The 17,556-nt window shown below is 37.3% G+C and overlaps 2 protein-coding genes across 4 annotated transcripts; both read right to left on the bottom strand.

Moving 5' to 3' along the window:
* Window positions 1-403: 403 nt before the first annotated feature.
* On the bottom strand, window positions 404-7,721 carry LOC113355276 (COP1-interactive protein 1-like). 3 transcript variants are annotated; one of them, XM_026598100.1, is made up of 9 exons: window positions 7,469-7,721; window positions 6,968-7,057; window positions 4,969-5,161; window positions 2,781-4,505; window positions 2,555-2,619; window positions 2,182-2,313; window positions 1,965-2,091; window positions 1,054-1,264; window positions 404-933 (listed from the first exon to the last, which is right to left on the bottom strand). In XM_026598100.1, the coding sequence occupies exons 3-4, from the start codon at window positions 5,060-5,062 to the stop codon at window positions 3,070-3,072; spliced, it is 1,530 nt and encodes a 509-aa protein (XP_026453885.1). In that variant the 5' UTR covers window positions 5,063-5,161; window positions 6,968-7,057; window positions 7,469-7,721; the 3' UTR covers window positions 404-933; window positions 1,054-1,264; window positions 1,965-2,091; window positions 2,182-2,313; window positions 2,555-2,619; window positions 2,781-3,069. The 3 variants fall into 3 exon arrangements, with proteins under 3 accessions (XP_026453885.1, XP_026453887.1, XP_026453886.1); XM_026598102.1 differs by lacking the exons at window positions 6,968-7,057; window positions 7,469-7,721 and adding an exon at window positions 5,470-5,605; XM_026598101.1 differs by lacking the exons at window positions 6,968-7,057; window positions 7,469-7,721 and adding an exon at window positions 5,386-5,524.
* Window positions 7,722-9,215: 1,494 nt separating this feature from the next.
* On the bottom strand, window positions 9,216-13,037 carry LOC113355275 (crooked neck-like protein 1). Its single transcript, XM_026598099.1, has 6 exons — window positions 11,766-13,037; window positions 11,604-11,669; window positions 11,251-11,395; window positions 10,946-11,164; window positions 10,046-10,259; window positions 9,216-9,869 (listed from the first exon to the last, which is right to left on the bottom strand). Exons 1-6 carry the CDS (start codon window positions 12,914-12,916, stop codon window positions 9,559-9,561), a joined length of 2,106 nt encoding a protein of 701 aa, XP_026453884.1. The 5' UTR covers window positions 12,917-13,037; the 3' UTR covers window positions 9,216-9,558.
* Window positions 13,038-17,556: the final 4,519 nt, after the last annotated feature.

Below are 17,556 nucleotides of genomic sequence, written 5' to 3'. Positions count from 1 at the left end.
ATTGATGCTTCTTCTTTCCGAGGATTTTCAGTAAAGGCTGGATCTCCCATATTGAGAAGAAGAAAACATAAAGACGGACCTGCTGAACAATCCATCTATATATAAGAATCCCTACAAAATTAGGGCTACTAGTTTTACTATTTTAACCCTAACGAAAACAAAAAATCATTTGAAAACAAAAGTAGCATGGTTTACGTGGATTTTTCCCTCAACCAATGATTGTACAATACGTGGATCAATTCTCAACGGAAGGATGACAAACTCAGACCTGATCAATCTGGCCATTGTATTGCCACGCTCGTACACTTTTTTAAAGCATGATCTGATGTACTTTTCTTATAAAGAAAAATCAACGGTTATACTAACACGACTACAAAAATTAAATAAAAAGAAGTGAGGGATATTCCAGCGAGAAAACAACAAAAGAAAATAAAAATAGATGATTTTAAAAGGAAAACTTCCCCTACAAGCAGAAAGGAAGATAGTGAGGACTGCTGACTGCAATACTTAAGTGCAGCTTCAATTGATACAATATTACAATGAAATTTGGAAATTTCTGAAGCAAAAGAGGGCAACCGCCTTGTACAAACATTATGTAGACTTCTCTGATCTTGTGACTCTGCTCCCCTCCAACCTATGTCGAATCAATCTTCATTATGAGCCATCCTCTGCTTTTTCCACTTATAAGCAGCTTCCAAGAAGTTTCTTCAGGAAAGATGTAATCATGATACTCTTCATAAGCTGTTGGACCATCATCTGAAGAGATCTCCTTCCTCTTCTTAAGGCTCTTCAGCATCCTTTTCTCAACGATATTTGTGTCTCCAACACTGCCGAATTGCTGCCCAACTTTCAGCCATTCCTCCAAAAGCATAGCTCTCTCCTTCAACTCAGGAGCATTTTCTCTATAATGTTTCAGGGCTCTCTCAAAAATCTCTGTTGCATAGTTAGTAATTCAGGTAAGAAGTTAAATCCATTGTTAAAATTCAGACGAGCCAACTGGCCATATATATATTAGAGTAAATGAGAGTTAAAAAGATTAAACAGGGTTCGGACCTCAAGCTTTACTGAGGCACTGCTTTTTCTGTTCTATAAGGTCTTCATTCTCTTCCTCTCCATCTTGCTCATCTTCCTCTTCGATAGGAGTGAATCCTCAAACTTGGCGTAGCTTCCCACACCTTATAGTGGGTTGTGCGAATTAGCAGCTTCTCATATAGAGCCTGGTATTTGCATCCTCACGCTCCGAAATTTCGAAATCGGTGTATGCCTGTTCACCAACAAAGTGAAGTTGTTCGTCAGCTGTATTCTTAAAGAGTTCAGCACCTCCGGCCCAGGAAACAACATTGGAAGATGACAATCAGAACATGAATTTACAAACCATTAAAACATTCGGTGAACCTAACAAGGCATTTGTCAACGAACTAGGTTTATTTGGTTCGAGTAGGAATGAGTATAAAGTTTTGCTTTCAGAATAACCAATCAGCATGTCTAATATATGCGTTAAAACTAAAACTGGATGCAGTTCAAATCTCATGGACACCGCCTCTCTTTTGTGAGATTGAAGTCGAACAAGAGATCAACAAAAATATGAATCCATAAAATAGATAGGAGATAATTCATACAGAACGTATAGTCTAGAAAGGCTACTTTCTGCAGTTCCTGTGCAACAAGCCTTCTTTTCAAGGTCAAACTGGGTGCCTAATTCTACACACTTTAGACTTGTTTTATCAAGTGGCCAATAGAAAGGGATAAAACCTGGTTCACTCTGCTCTCTTTTGCTAGGTTCACGGTTGCATGTTGCTGGCCCTGCTAGCCCATTCTTTGTGTCTTTTGACACAATGACTATTAAGCACATTTCTTTTCAAGGTGAATGTATAGCTAGGAAAGAACAATTTACTAACCAATAACGCATTCAGTCACACATACTTCTAAACTTGGAATCCAAAACAGCAAGGAACAACACATACCTTTCATACAATTCTGGCATATCCAAATGATGTTGTTCTGTTGCAAGCTCAAAAATTGCTCTGGTCCGTTCAGTCTCACCCAAAGATATCTCCAATTCAGCAAATTTGATCTAAGCATAACATTTTTCTGGAGCACAGTGCAAGCACTTAGCATGCAGGGTTCGACAATGATCCAAAACTTCAAAGTGAACATAGTTTGAGAACAAATATACTATACCTTATCTTTAGCGCCAGCCGCGACACTCCAATTGCACTGTCTAAGATTCTTCTGTCGTATCTCAAATTGTGCAGCCATAAGCCATATTTCGCGAACGAGAACTTCTTGTGAGGAATCAGCTTAAGACACTCCCTGATTGAACAGCAAGCATGTGAGAAGTTCCATATACCCATTTAATCATATGAAATTCATCATCAACAGATGAGCAAACAGGTAAGATATATAAAGAAATAGATTACTAATGACTAGCTAAAGGACTCGCATCTAACTGCATACATGAGGTTTTAGCAGATAATAAAGATAATCCACAACCAGAAAGTGTATGGCTATACTAATTATTAACTCAATAAGTGAATAGGAAACCACAATGTACCTGTAAACTTCTCTCGTTGATCCATGTCTTCGGCATCAAGCTCTTCGTACAGAGCATAATTGATCCTACACAGCAAAAAAATTCAAAGCCAGCATTAAAAACGTAACGAATTTAAAAAAGTTCACTAGAACATCATCTCATCCCCTAAAGGATGAGTTCGACAACATTTCTTTAGAAAGGCCGATAAAAGAAAAGGCAGATCTTTAAAAAGATTTGAAAAACATACCACATGTATATATACCGCTGCCAGGAGGAACATTAGCAATAGCTCTCTCATAAATTTCCATAATCCTATCCTTCCTCCCCGCATTTTTAATCCCGACACTTATTCCATTAATGTATTGGTTTCTGCTACTGCTACGTTGTTGCCATCCTCGAGTTTTGTCAACTGATCACAAAGGTTTTCTTCTTTCACTTTCATTTCCTCTATCAAACTGTTTAAATTTATAATCTGTTCTTCCATGCTGGATTTTAGAAGTAACAGATCCGAATTTTCTGCTCGCAACTGTTGATATTCATGGGACATAGCTTTTCCCTGCTCCTCTGACTCGCTTTTCTGTCTGCTCAAGGAATCTACTTCGGCTGCTTACCTGTATCTTTAAGCCTTCCACAAGTGTATTGGTTTCTGCTAGTGCTTCATTCTTGTCACCCTCAACTTTTCTTAGCTGATCACAAAGGTTCTCTTCTTTCCCTTTCATTTCCTCTACCAAATTATTCAGATTAGAGATCTGTTCTTCCATGCTAGATTTCAACATTCGCAGCCCAGAGTTCTCTCCCCATGACTGTTCTGCCTGGCTGACTTTAATGCTTAACTGCTCTTCTAGCTCGCTTTTCTGGGCACCCAACGAGCCTACCTCCAGTTCCAAGTTCTTTATTTTTGCTTTTAAATCCTCCCTTAAGGCATCACCTTCTTCTGATGTTTTAGTCTTAACATCCTCGAGTTGTTTCAGGAGGTCATTGAGATTACCTTCTTTCGATCTCAAATCTTCTTCTGAACCAATAATTCGCCCTTCCAAGTTGGATTTCAGAATGTCCAACGCAGAAATATCCTCTTTCAACTGGTTAGCAAAGGAGGTTCTGGTCTTCACCTGTTGTTCCAATTCGCCATTCTGAAGTCTCAACGTGTCTATTTCTGTTTGAAGGTTACTCAGAACACCAGAGATCTCTTCTATTTTTTCGCTCAATTTGCTTTCCACGACCAAAACTTGATCTTGCAATTCAGTTTTGAGTAACTGCAAACTGGAGTTTTCCTCTCTCAACTGTATAGCTTCACTGGTTTTACTTTCAATTTGTTCTTGAAGGTCCTTTTCTCTGGTAGTTAGGGCGTCAAATTCCAGTTTGAGGTCAGCTATCTGCGCCTCTAACCCGTGAACTGCAGCTGATTTTTCACTTTCGAGGTCTGAGTATTTCTTTGTAAGTGCAGAAAATGCATCTTCCCTCTCTTCCATCTTGGCCACAACCGTTGACTTCTCCGTGATCAAAGCTTCATTTTCTTTCTTTCTGTCTTCCAATTTCTGGTTCAATTCAGCTTCTATCTTTTTGAGATCTTCAATGATTTTATCTGATTCTTGCATTTTCAAATATAAAGCTTCTATCTCATCACTGATAGCAGCCAATTTCTTATTTGTAACTTCAGGTTCATGTTTCAGGCTTTCTGTAAGATTTTTAGACCCATTCTCTCCTTTGCTTTTTTTCTTGGTTTGCTTCTTCGAAGAATGGTCAGATTCCGAGTCTGAGCTGGAGGAAGATGAAGAGCTTCCATCTGTTTTACCCTTGTAATCAGCCTTGCTTCGTAGCTGTCCAGTGAGATGACTGTAACGATTATGGAGGGATTCATATTGTTCGTGGACATTCTCAACCAGATGAACGATTTCTGAACTTTTGTCAGATTCTGCTTCATTATCTACTTCTTTGGTCAGCTTCAACAATTTCTTTACTTTATCCTCGAAATCTGTAAGCATATAACAAGCTCTCAATATGAAAATCTACACGCTAATGAACATAAGAAATAACATAAATAGAATGTAAGATGCAAAGGACTACTATTGAAAAGCTTATCTCTTAAGGGAGTCTGGATAATTCAACAAACTCCATCTTAAATATTAAAAGAATGTCAAATGAGAAAAGTTCGCGGAATACAACAGATTTGTGTCAACAAATGTTATCATACATATATGTGACTAGCCAGATAATGGTCATGTGTAGAGTGTTAAGTTAGACAAATTGTAGACATATGTCAACTTCTTTTATCCAGAGGTAGCGTTGCTTCACTCATTAGTGTAGGAATAAATATTTTCGAGTAACATGACTGGAATATAACAGGGATTGAGCTCATCTGATCTCTAAACTTGACAAAACCCTTTTTGAACCATCATTTAAGATACAGAGAAACACATTGGCAAAAGAAAATTTACCTGTTTTATTACTTTCATGTTCTTGGGTTTTCTCATGATGAATGTGATCCCCAAAGAAGGATTTTATTGACTCGCTAAACCCATGTTTCGTCATCTCTCCTGATTACAATTTCTCAAGCCTTTCCTTTAACTAGTTTTCCATTCAGAGAGTGAAACAAGGCAGACTCCAATGCATGCTCAGAACCATAAAGACCTGAAAATATGAAATCATAAAACTCACTGAAACATCCAAGGGGAAAAAAAAAAGGTACCCCAATTCCAAATCAGAACAAACAGATTAGGTTGCATAAATTGCACCTCCTGAATTTTCCATGAAATTACAGCAAAATATTCTTAAGACCTTCTCAACAATCTCAGATTCTTACCATAGTTAGCATAAAATTATTGTGATGCAAAAAGAGAAATGTGAAAAATTACCATAAAAAATTAAAAAAGATCTCCTGAGCTAAATTTGGAGAGAACTTGATGACCACCAGATAGAAATGTAAAGATATTTCTTACCCTAGAAAATCCAGGAAAGAGGAGTAGGTATACAGGGAAAGCCCATTAATGAGCTGATCCCCCACAACCCCACCATTCATTTGCATAAACCTAAGAAATTCCCAAATCCCATGAGATTCTAATCAAGATATGAAGCTAGAGAAACTCTAACATTCATCCCATTGGGAAGACAAAAGGCTTGAATTGGATGTATTAAGGTGGGCAACCATAACCCCACCATGTGATTGGTTTTGCACATTTTAAGCTTTCCCACCATTCCTGCATTTCACATGGTTGGGTATTCTTAACCCACATTAAACATCACCCCAGTGATGAAAGATCCACAAAAATTATGCAAACCCAGAAAGATCTGTCTTAATCTGCTAACTCATTTATCATGTAAGTCAAACAAACCCCAGTGGCAGTATCCATTTAGACCAGACATGAAACTAGTGCACTAGAGGTAACTATAAAAATGTCTCATAGAGTCAAAGACTCGCAGAAACAGATAACGCAGAACAATAACTTAGCCGTCTCGCGTGCTCACGCTGTCACACAGCATGAATACAACCTTGCCTTTTTTCTAATAAAATTTGAAGGAAATGCAGTAACATCCAAGGCAGTGACCTTGCCTTAACCCATAGGTCCACCTATTTCATTCACCCCATGCTATACAGATCCCTTATATGGTACACAAACCTCTGTATAAAAATAAATAAAAAGCAACAAAACACAGGCCTGCTAGAGATGTAATACATGCCTAACATGCCCAAATCCCAGCGCCAAATCTGGTCAAGAGAAGTTACATAAACCTCGTGCAATTTGGCAAACAAAAAACCAAAGCAAGAAGTTACATAAGCCTCTGGCAATTTGGCGAACAAAAGACCAAACCAGAGTCAACCCAGACATAACTACCGAAGCAAAAATATCAAAAGGAATCACGGCCAAACTCCGGCATGTTCTCGATCTCATAATTAAAATTCAGAGACACAACCATCGAATTCAAACCATTTGGCATAGGCTTACTTAGATAAACTTCCATCCATTCGACATATTACACCCCCTAAATTAAACAATATGATGCTGCTCTATTATTATGAGTTTGTCTTTGTTTTGGGTTCCATGACAAAGATCTTTTTGACTTACTAATGATGTGGGTCAATAAGACTGATTGGGAGTGACTAGGGCGACATGTGGCTGAGTTATTAATGATGGGGCTTAGCTGGATAACGGCCCTTGTTAAAATCGTCAACATCTTCTTCTAAATCAAAAGAGGAGAGAATATCCAGCCAGACAAGACAATGAGCTGGTTTTTGTTTTGTTTCCCCCCAACTTTCTTAAAAAGACAGATTAATTCATTTCTCCCGATTAAACTAATCCTAACTTTTTAAATAATAATCTCCATTAAAATTTAAAGTACTCCTCAGATATGAAGAAAATTTACACTTAACAGTAGATCAATTCAAAATCAACAACACAGTAAATTGAACTAGCTGAAAAATCATTAAATTAATTTTACCTTTTGCCCTAACTTTTGAAGAAGAAGAAGAAGAATCCTCTTGATTTTGCAGCAACAACTTTTTGAATTTCTTTGTTTAATTAGTTCCTCCTGTAGAATTAACCACTTTTCATTAATAACTTCCAGTCCAAATTTCATAATAAACATCTATCAAACTAATAAATTAAGAAGAGCTGAAAGAAAGAAAGAATTTAAAAAAAAAAAATCATCTCAGTCTAGAATTACTTGACACGATCAGTGCTAGTAACGCTCAAACATTCAACTAAAGATCTAATTTGAAATTTCCAAAGAAGAAGAAGAAGACATGATCCTACTAGTGATACAGATCGGAGCTAGAGAACAAATTAAAGAAAGAATTTAGTTAGTCTTTGAATCAAAAATCCAAGGAAAACTCAAAATTTCCCAAGAACTTGATCTAAAACATTTATCAGTTAGTGAATCCAAACTTCATGAAGGAAAAAAAAAAACAGTAGAATTTAAGTAGGAGAGCGGCATCCATACCTGTGATTTCACACTCTCCCTGTCTGGATTCTTGAGATGAAAATCCAAGAGAGGGAGAGAGTCTCTGAGGAGAGAGGACTGGAAAACAAGCTGTGATTAGAGGAAAGAAAATCAGGTGGAAAGTGATGAAGGGAGGAGTAAGAGAAATTTTAAAATAAACATTTTGTACCATTTTGTAGATGGGAATCTTTATTAAGGAAAAATATAATACACCATTTTATGGTCTTTTTATTTTAAAATTTTAAAACATTTTGCCACTCTCTTAGATATTAACAATTTTTCAAAACAAACACATTATTGACTGACTAACTGACTTATTGACCTGCCCACTGCCCAGCATTTATAGTTTTGTTCCCAATGGAAATCATGGCTAGATGTGGAAGACTTGCTATTTGAACAATAAACAAAAAGCTCCCAGACTTTGGTGGATGCTAGTACCACCAACAAAGGATTGAGATACAACCAAGTGATGAATTGAATGTAAAATTATCAGATGCAGAGGTGAAACTCATAGATAACTTGAGTTGTTTTCTTTCCTCACTAGCAATCCTACTTCAAGAAAGGAGAACACCATACGCAAAAGATGTCTTACACATTCGGACGATAAAGTAACGTTTTTATCTCCCGAATGCATTCGGTAAAAAATAAAATTCTAAAACTTCTGATTATTGTCGGTGTATTAGAATGTTTTTTGCCTCTTTTTTTTCCATTTATTTTCATTTTTGAGTTATAAGAGTGATAGAGAAAAAGGGAAAAACCATTTTTTCATTACAAAGATGGATGGATACGATGAAGGTTCATGGTCGTTAAGAGAAGACGATTTGGGGTATATGTTGAATGATCCAAATTTTTAAGGAGAGGAAACCCTAGACGACGCTTTCATGGAAGATAATGGAGAATCATCCGATATTGAAGCCAACGATCCATCTAACTCACAGGTAGTGTGTTAAGAAACTCAAATACCCACTTTGTATGCGTTTCTATGCGTTTCGAAACAAAAAAGAACGATTTTTGCATGCATTGAATGCCATGATATTTCCGAACTAGAATTCCAAAGGTAACTCTCTAACCAGAGTTTTGTCATTTGGTTTTTGTTTAATTTTGTATATACTTTATATTTAAATACTATTATTCATTTTAAATTTTCTATTGGTAGTTGCTTAACCAGTATTTTATGTGTTCATTTTTGTTTAAAAGTTTATAAACTCGTTTTATAATACGTTTACGCGATTAAATTGTTTACTTCTTGTTAAACAATCACGTTAAAATGTTTTTTTCCATATTATAAATCGTATACAAATAAAATTAGTCTCGTAATAAGGTCATAATACTTATCAATATATCATATATGTAAGCTGAATTTTGAGTGTCGAACTCACATTTAGAAAAAACGAATATACACGTACGTATGCCGTTCCGAACTACTGTCCGAACAACGAACCGTTCCGAACTACTGTCCGAACAACGAACCGTTGACCGGATTTTTGACCGAATCCGACCTATCCAAATCCTTACAATTCTCGTACGTATGTCGTCCCGAACTACTATCCGTACCCCGGATTGCTAACTGGGGTTTGAATTGCTTAGGTTTCTGAAATCAACTCCATGAAAGCAGCAAAAGGTAAAACAATGCTTACAATGAGCCACTTGGTTGATGCTACTGCCAACAAAAGGATTTGGAAATTAGGAGTTCAGGTGCACCTAATTACCAAGAATTGCTTGAATGTAAAATTATCAGTTAAAAGACTTGCAGAAATGTGAAACTCATAGATAACTTGAGTTGTTCTATCAAGAGAACACCATACATTAAAGAAAACAGAGATGTTTCTTTCTCAACTTAAAGGGAAGCCTTCCCTTGAGGGACCAAAACAGTATTCTACAAGTACTTGTAAGATTCGCTTATGTTTAAGCGAATCACCAAAGATTTACAAACAGAAATGGAGACAGTGGGGACTGCAATAATTTTAGAGCAGCATTTCATTTTAATCATACAGTGTACTTTTGTCAAATATGTTGTACGCTTCTTTGTTTTTGCGACTTGCTTCCCTCCATATCCATCAACACTAGAAATCAGTAGCAACCAGAAGAAATCAGTTCGCATCCTGATCCATCCTCTGCTTTTTCCACTTATAAGCAGCTTCCAATATCTTCATATTTGGTGCTGTAGTTTCTTCAGGGAAGATGTAATCATAATACTCTTCATAAGCTGTTGGACCATCCTCTGAAGAGATCTCCTTCCTCTTCTTCAGCCTCTTCGGCATCTTTTTCTCAACAAGACTTTTGTCTCCGACACTGCCAAATTGGCCCTCAATGGTTAGCCACTGCTCCAAAAGCATAGCTCTCTCCTCCTTCAGCTCAGGTGCATTTTCTCTGTAGTGTTTCAGGGCTCTCTCAAAGATCTCTGTTGCATAGCCAGTAATACAGGGAAAAAGTTAAGCCCACTGTTAAAATTCAGACTCATCTACACCTTATCTCAGATCTTATGTTGCCATTCCTATCATGAAGAAATGTAACCTCTCAAACAAATGGCTATATATTAGAGAAAATGAGAGTTTAAAAACTAAACCAGGTTCGTACCTCTAGCTTTACTGAGGCACTGCTTCTTCTGTTCTATAAGGGCTTCACTCTCTTCCTCTCCATCTTGCTCATCTTCCTCTTCGATAGGAGTGAATGCCTCAAACTTGGCGTAGCTTTCCCACACCTTGTAGTGGGTGGTGCGAATTAGCAGCTTCTCATATAGCGCCCTGGTATTTTCATACTCACGCTCAGAGATCTCAAAGTCAATGTATGCCTGTTTCCAACAAAGTGAAGTTGTTCGTCAGTTATATTCTTAAAGAGTTGAGCAACTCAAGAAACAGCAGAGGAAAATGACAATCAGAACATGAAGTTAGGAACCATTAAAACATTCAGTGAAGAAACAAACTTAGAGAAGCATTTGTCAGTGTATAAGGTTATTTGGTTCAGGCTGGACAGGAGTATAAATTTGCATCCAGAGTAACCAGTCAGCATATCTAACATATGTGTTAAAACTTGACTAGGATGCAGTTCAAATCTCATAGAAAATAGAAAATAGATAGAGATCTGCAGTCCAGAAAGGCTGCTTTCTGCAGTTCTCTCATTTGTTTTTGACAGTTGAAGTCTCTAAGAACCACCCAAGATCTTCATGCAAGATCAAACTGAGTGACTTACAGTAAATACTTTAAGTTTGTTTGATCAAGTACTCAACAGAAGAAAAGGAAAAAAAGAAAAAGAATATTTCTCTTCTAATCTCTAAGCTCTCTTTTGTTAGGTCCTTGGTTGCAGGTTACCATCCCTACTGGCCTATTCTTTGTATAATTTGACACAGTGACTATAAATGGCATTTCTTTGTAAGGTAGTATAGCTAAGAAAGACTAATTTGCTAACTAATAAACACATTCAGCCACGCATACTTCTAAACTTGGAATCAAAAACAGCAAGGAACAACAAAACACATACCTTCCATAACAATTCTGGCATATCCAAATGTTGTTGTTCTGTCGCAAGCTCAAAAATTGCTCTGGTCCGCTCAGTCTCACCTAAAGATATCTCCAATTCAGCAAATTTGATCCAAGCATAACAGTTTTCTGGAGCCCAGTGCAAGTACCTCGCATACAGGGTTCGACATCGATCCATGTTGCCGAGTTGCAACTCGATCTCAATATATTTCTTGAAAATCTATTATTGATATGAATAACGTTAGTGCAAGAAAATTTAAGATACAAAACTTTCAAAGTTGAACATTAAGGATCGACATAAAGTACCTTATCTTTGGGCGCCACTCCAATTGCATTACCTAGGAGTTTCCTTGCAGCCGTGAGATTCTTCTGCCGTATCTCGAATTGTGCAGCCATAAGCCATATTTTCGCGAACGAGAACTTCTTGTGAGGAATCATCTTAAGACACTCCCTGATTGCAAAGCAAATGTGTGAGATAGTTCGAAATACTATCTAATCATATGAAATTCATGTAAGGAAATCGATTACTGATTACTAGCTAAAGGACTCATATTGAAATACATGACGTTTTAGCAAATAATAAAGATAATCCACAACCAGAAAGTGCATGGCTATACTAATTGTTAACTGAACAAGTGAACATGAAACTACAAATGTACCTGTAAACTTCTCTTGTTCGATCCATGTCTTCGGCATCAAGCTCTTCGTACAGAGCATAATTGATCCTACACGCAACAAATTCCAAAGCCAGCATTAAAACCATAACTAATTAAAAAGGATGAGTTCGACAACATATCTTTAAAAAGATTTGAAAAACATACCACAAGTATATATACCGCTGCCAATACCGTTTCTCTTCAGCAGGAGGAACGTTAGCAATAGCTCTCTCATAAATTTCCCTAATCCTATCTTTCCTCCCCGCATTCTCTTCCAAACGAATATAATCAAACCAAGAATCATAGTTATACGGATTCTTCTTAACCTCTTCTTCATATTGAAACCTCCTCTTCCCCACAATAGCATCCTCAATTCCTTCCCTATCACCATACTGCTTCTCAAACGCTACAAACTTCCTATACAAATCCTCTGCACGTCCTTTCGGTATATGATCTAACGCAAACTTATATATACACCGAGCACGTTCAGTTTCTTTACATTTCTCTTCAAACTCAGCAAACGCTACAAACAACTGCTCACTCTCTTCGTCATCAACTAATTTGTCAACAGCAGTTACATAAACATTCCTTGCCCTATCAATTTCACCATTCTTCATCTCAAATTTCGCAAACCTAATATAAGCACTAACTCTAGGATGGCATTCAACAAACCTCGCAAATATATTCCTAGCTCTATCAATTTCATTATAACGAAGTTCGAACTTAATATAGGATAACCAACCTTGTTGATCAGGCATCCAACCCATCCATCTCTCGAAAATCTGTCTAGCTCCAGCTACATTCCCAAGTATCTCCTCCATGTGTATATACTTATACCACAACTGATCAATCCTCGGCAACAACGATACTGCACGGTCCCATACATTCCGAGCATGATTGATAAACTTGTTCTTCATCTCCACTTCAGCATACTTCAACCACAGTGTATGATTCCTGTAATCAACTTCCAAAGCTCTTTCCCAAACAGATCTAGCTCGTTTGAAATCTTTCTGTGATTCTTCCCATTTCGCATATTTAATCCAAACACTTGTATTCCAACGAACTCTACGAATCAAATCTTCGAATTCTTTTCGTTTGCGGAGACGATAATCAGCTAATTCACTTGGATCAGTGATTTTTTGTTTAGGTGGTCGGATTTCTGATTCTTGACGTTCTCTAGCTTCACGGAGGATTTGCTCGGCGGTGATTTGAATTGGGGCTGGAGTTTTGTTCTTCACTCTGGTTGGGCGAGCGAGCTTGATTTCTGTTTCTTTACGAGTTAGGAACCCTAAAGATGGGTCTCCTTCTCTCGCCATTGTTGTTGATTGAGAGCTTCAGGAAAGCTTGTGTCTGAGATGGAGATGAAAAAAAACCCAGAGTAAACCCTAGGAGAGAGAAAGTGAGAAAAAAATTGCAGAGAAATTTGGGAACGATGGCGGATAGGTTTATGAGGGACTTTATCTTTTTATGGGATTCTAAATTCTGGTAAATTTTAATGGGCTAATAATGGGTGTAACCGGCCTATCTAGTCGATGGGTACCCATTACACGGAACCGAAACCGGACCAGCTAGATTCGGGTCCGGTTCTGGGTTCTAAAGTTGGACCCATTAACAACTTAGGACCCGACGGGTAATTATCCGATTGGTCCCGAATGTTAACGGGTAATATCCGTCGGTACTAGCGGGTAATGGGTACCCGGTTATTTATATTTTTATTCATCTTTTTAGCAAAATTATATGTATTTTTTTAGTTTGGGCTTTGATTTTTTTTCCATTTTTTATTTTTTTCTTACATTTAATCTTTATTTAATGCATTAATAAAGAATTAATGATAAATTTTTACAAAAATTAATTAGATACAAGTTAAAAAGAGAAAGAAATTAAGTTTTTAAGATTTTCTTTATAGTTTTTTTAATATCCAATCGGTACCCGGAACCGATGGATACCCGAGACTTTAAACGGGTCCGACTCTGGGTCTACAAATTTAGGAACCGGACCCGGAACCGTTAGGAACCAGACCCGACCTTTATAAGTAGGGTCTGGGTCTGCGTCTAGTGATACCCGGGAAGTCCCGGATCCATTGACACTCTTAATCTAGTGAATGGTGCCTTGGGATGTTATAATGTCATCGGAGTTCGCAGATTGGCCGATGCTCGATGCAATTGCACACCCTTGCTTTAAACTTCCTTCGCCCATAGTATGGAAAGATTTTTATCATAGTATTGTTGGAGCTTTCCAATATTTTTATATAACACGATCTCACATCGTGGTAGCAGCCAATAAGATATATCTAGGGGTGCACAACGGGTAGGGTGGGTAGGATATGGCCCATTTCGCCACCCTACCCGCTAACTGGCAGGTAAGAAATTTTTTACCCGCCACCCTACCCGCCATTAAATGGGCAAGATCCTATCCGACCCATTAATTGGCGGGTCGGGTAGGATAGGATGACGAGTATAATCGTTTTTTTTTTTCAGGACTTTCAGCAGGACTTTCTGGTCAGCAGTAAATACAGAAAATACTTCCAAAAAACAAAAGAAATAAATCTTGCAACAACATAGCAAATTTATAGTCTCAAGAAACGATAAATCGACGATGAATCCCATCCCAATTCCATGTTCTTCACGTGACCTTGTTCTTCATATAACAGTATATCACCAAAAACTCTTCATATTGACCTTCTTCTTCAATCATCATCTACGATGATGGAATAAGTACTAAGATCACCAAATAAATCTGCAGAACATATCAGTTCAATTTAATGGAATCAGTTGCAGTTGCATAACAGATAAATTGTATCAAAAATTCATTTCTTTTATTTAGAATGATCTTTGATTCTATATGCAAGTATAAACATGTAGAAATACAAAGCGAGGAATATCAATATGTACTCTTCAAGTAGACAAAATACCAAGTATCAATTTTAAACTAATTCCAGATTATAGTCTTGGACAGTTATAAAATGGATACATAATTATGCAAAAAGTGTTTATGCACTAAAACCTGCTACATGCTTATAAGTAGCATAAGTATAGTGCATTTACATACAATTAATGAGAAGGGAAAGTTGGTTGTGTAGCTAGTAGTATAATGAGTTAGAAGGATCAATAGCAGCAAGTTCCATACCTGACTCTAAGACGTCATCCTCTTTCTCTTCAGCTCCAAGTGTAGATGGATCCATATCAATCGGTGTCCTCAACCAGTTTTGTAGGAGAATCAATGCTTCCACAGTTCGGGGTCTTAAAGAACTACAGAAATGACCAAGTATTCGCTTTCCAGTACTGAAAGCAGATTCACTTACAACTGAAGAGACGGGAATAGCAAGTATGTCTCTTGCTATAAGTGACAGAATATCAAACCTTGCAGCATTGCTTTTCCACCAAGTCAATATATCAAACTTTGAACCTTCTTTATTGTCTTTTGTTGGTGAGTAAATTTGTTCCGATAAGTATCTTTCCACCTCAGATTTGTCAAAATCCTCAATTGTAGACAACTGGGTTTTACGTTCTTCTCTATGGGCCTTATATCTTCTCTTTCTATGTAACGTAGAACTAGAACTAGAGCTCTCTTGACTAGGACTACCACCAGTTTCACCTACAGATTCTGACGAGGCTAACACACTTCCTACACCTGCATATTCTGCCTTATAAGCTGTAAATAATTCATTAAAATCCTCTTTCACTTTATCTAACCAATTTTTTACCAATCTTTGTTTCATCCAAGGAATATCATGCATAATCAAATCTTCTAGTATTACTTGCAGTCCACGTTCTTTTTCTCTTGGATCAAGAAGCACAAAAATAAACAATAAAGGATTCATGTTTTTATACTCACCCAAATACTTGTTGTATTTAAGTAACATCTTCTCACCCATATGGCTTAAGTGAGGATCATAATGAGATTTTTGCCATTCATTTAAATCTCCACGTACATCACAAATTTCCGCCAAAAATGTATGCGAAGTGACATACGTAGAACCAGAAAACTCAACAGTTGCTTCATAAAATACCTGTAGAAACAGTACTAATTGTTATCAACCGTTGCGTCCATAGAGATGGATGTTCATAGAAAAACTTGCAATAAATTTGCTCCAATTGATAATGCATATTAAACCATGTACAGTAATAACACCCTGCAGGGCCTGTACCATTCAAACTATGTTATTCTAACAAGACACGGAATCACAGACACAGACACTTGGAATGAGCAATTTCAATTACAAGGATATGAGCATGCGTCAAATGTGAGTTTCCCAATGATTACACTTCACACTCTGAATCATATATTCCAGAACATACTAGCATAGATAGGGTTATTCCTAGTGATAAATTCAACCTTAGTGACAAAACTAACTACATTGCAGTAAAGGTAATGAAAGAAATAAACAACAAAAGTCTATTTCTTTTTTATAATGGACCATAGGAATGGACCCAGTGTGATACTAGTTTGAAGATCTTGTATTACTGACAAGTGACAGACGAGGTAAGATTCAACGAGTAATCAACAAAAGTTAAGACTAACCACCTTGACTATCGCAGTCTACAATCCATCTACTGGTTTCAGACTTTGTTTTGTATCATGCAATAAGTTCTAAGTTTCAGACCTTGTTTTGTTTCATGCAATCAGTTCTAAAATGGTTGATAAAGAAAGATAAAATACCTGTAAAAACTGAACTAAGACTCGAGCATTAGCCCAATCATATTTTTCAGGAGCATGCACACGAGGCTTTTTCTTCTTGGCTTTTCTCCGACCATCTACGGGTTCTTCAGGAGCATTAGAATCAGATGAAGTAGATTCATATTCATCGGGAACATCTGTACTATCAATAGCATCAATATTAACACCCATTTCTGGTTCATCGGGAATATCGAAGATAAACCTCTCACGAAATGCTTTATCTGACCGTGCTAGCCTTATAAAGGCTTTTTCATATTTTTTCGCGGAATACAACATCAAAAAAAAGGAGTTCCATCTTGTTTTTACATCTAATATTAATCCCTTTTTATACTCAATTCTTTCGTCAAATACAGCTTCTAAGAACTTCTTCATCCTAGCAGGAGAGGATGTGACGTATTTAACCACTGACCCGATTCTTGCCACTGAAGTATTATACTTCTTCAACCCATCCTTAACAACTAAAGATAATACGTGGGCAACACATCTGACATGCAAATGTTTACCTCCAACAATTGATGATACCCAACTGACAACTCTCTCCTTGACATATTCTATTGCTTTTTTATTTGCAGATGCATTATCGAGAGTGATGGTGAACACTCTCTCAAGCCCCCACTCGATCAAACACTTCTCCAATGTTCTTCCAATATGTTCACATCCATGACTAGTGATTAAACAAAAACATATGATTCTTTTGTGTAATTTCCAGTGGTCATCGATAAAGTGGGCAGTAACTACCATGTAGTTGTAGTTCTGAATGGACGTCGAAGTATCTGTTGTGAGACAAACTCTAACCTTGTTCACCTTGAAATAGTTCACCAACTTGTCCTTTTCAGTCACAAACAACCTGCATATATCACGATAGACGGTCATCCGAGATGGAAGTTTGAACCTCGGCTCAAGATACCTACAAACTGCTATGAACCCTTCACCCTCAACCATTCGGAAAGATTGTTCATCTGTGATTATGAAATTTATCAAGGCTCTCCTACATGCTTCTTGACAAAACGTAGCCCCAACCATACGTTGCTGATCTCCCAGATTGCTAGGCTGTGCAGATTCTACTGTATTCAAATACTTCTGACACTTAGTCAAATGCCAGTTCAAATTAGATGTTCCATAATCCTTACCACCAGCCTTATATTTACCACCTTCACAGTAGTTACACTTCCCCCATGTAATACCATCTTCATGAACACTCCTTTCGAAATGATTCCATACCCAAGATGTTCTCTTCCGCTTCATACTTTCTCTGACCTCAGGTTGAGAAGATGGTGGA

The sequence above is a fragment of the Papaver somniferum genome, chromosome 3, assembly GCF_003573695.1.
Source record: "Papaver somniferum cultivar HN1 chromosome 3, ASM357369v1, whole genome shotgun sequence".
NCBI classification, from domain to species: domain Eukaryota; kingdom Viridiplantae; phylum Streptophyta; class Magnoliopsida; order Ranunculales; family Papaveraceae; genus Papaver; species Papaver somniferum.
Note: the sequence above shows the minus strand (reverse complement) of the source record. Positions and strands in the feature narration are given on the sequence as shown.

Coding starts and splice junctions, on each gene's coding strand:
- LOC113355276 (XM_026598100.1), bottom strand. CDS start 5,062: ATGACGAAACATGGGTTTAGCGAGTCAATAAAATCCTTCTTTGGGGAT. Junction 4,506..4,968: donor ACATGAAAGTAATAAAACAG/GTAAATTTTCTT, acceptor ATATGCTTACAG/ATTTCGAGGATAAAGTAAAG.
- LOC113355275 (XM_026598099.1), bottom strand. CDS start 12,916: ATGGCGAGAGAAGGAGACCCATCTTTAGGGTTCCTAACTCGTAAAGAA. Junction 11,670..11,765: donor CAGCGGTATATATACTTGTG/GTATGTTTTTCA, acceptor TGTTGCGTGTAG/GATCAATTATGCTCTGTACG. Junction 11,396..11,603: donor CGAACAAGAGAAGTTTACAG/GTACATTTGTAG, acceptor CTTTGCAATCAG/GGAGTGTCTTAAGATGATTC.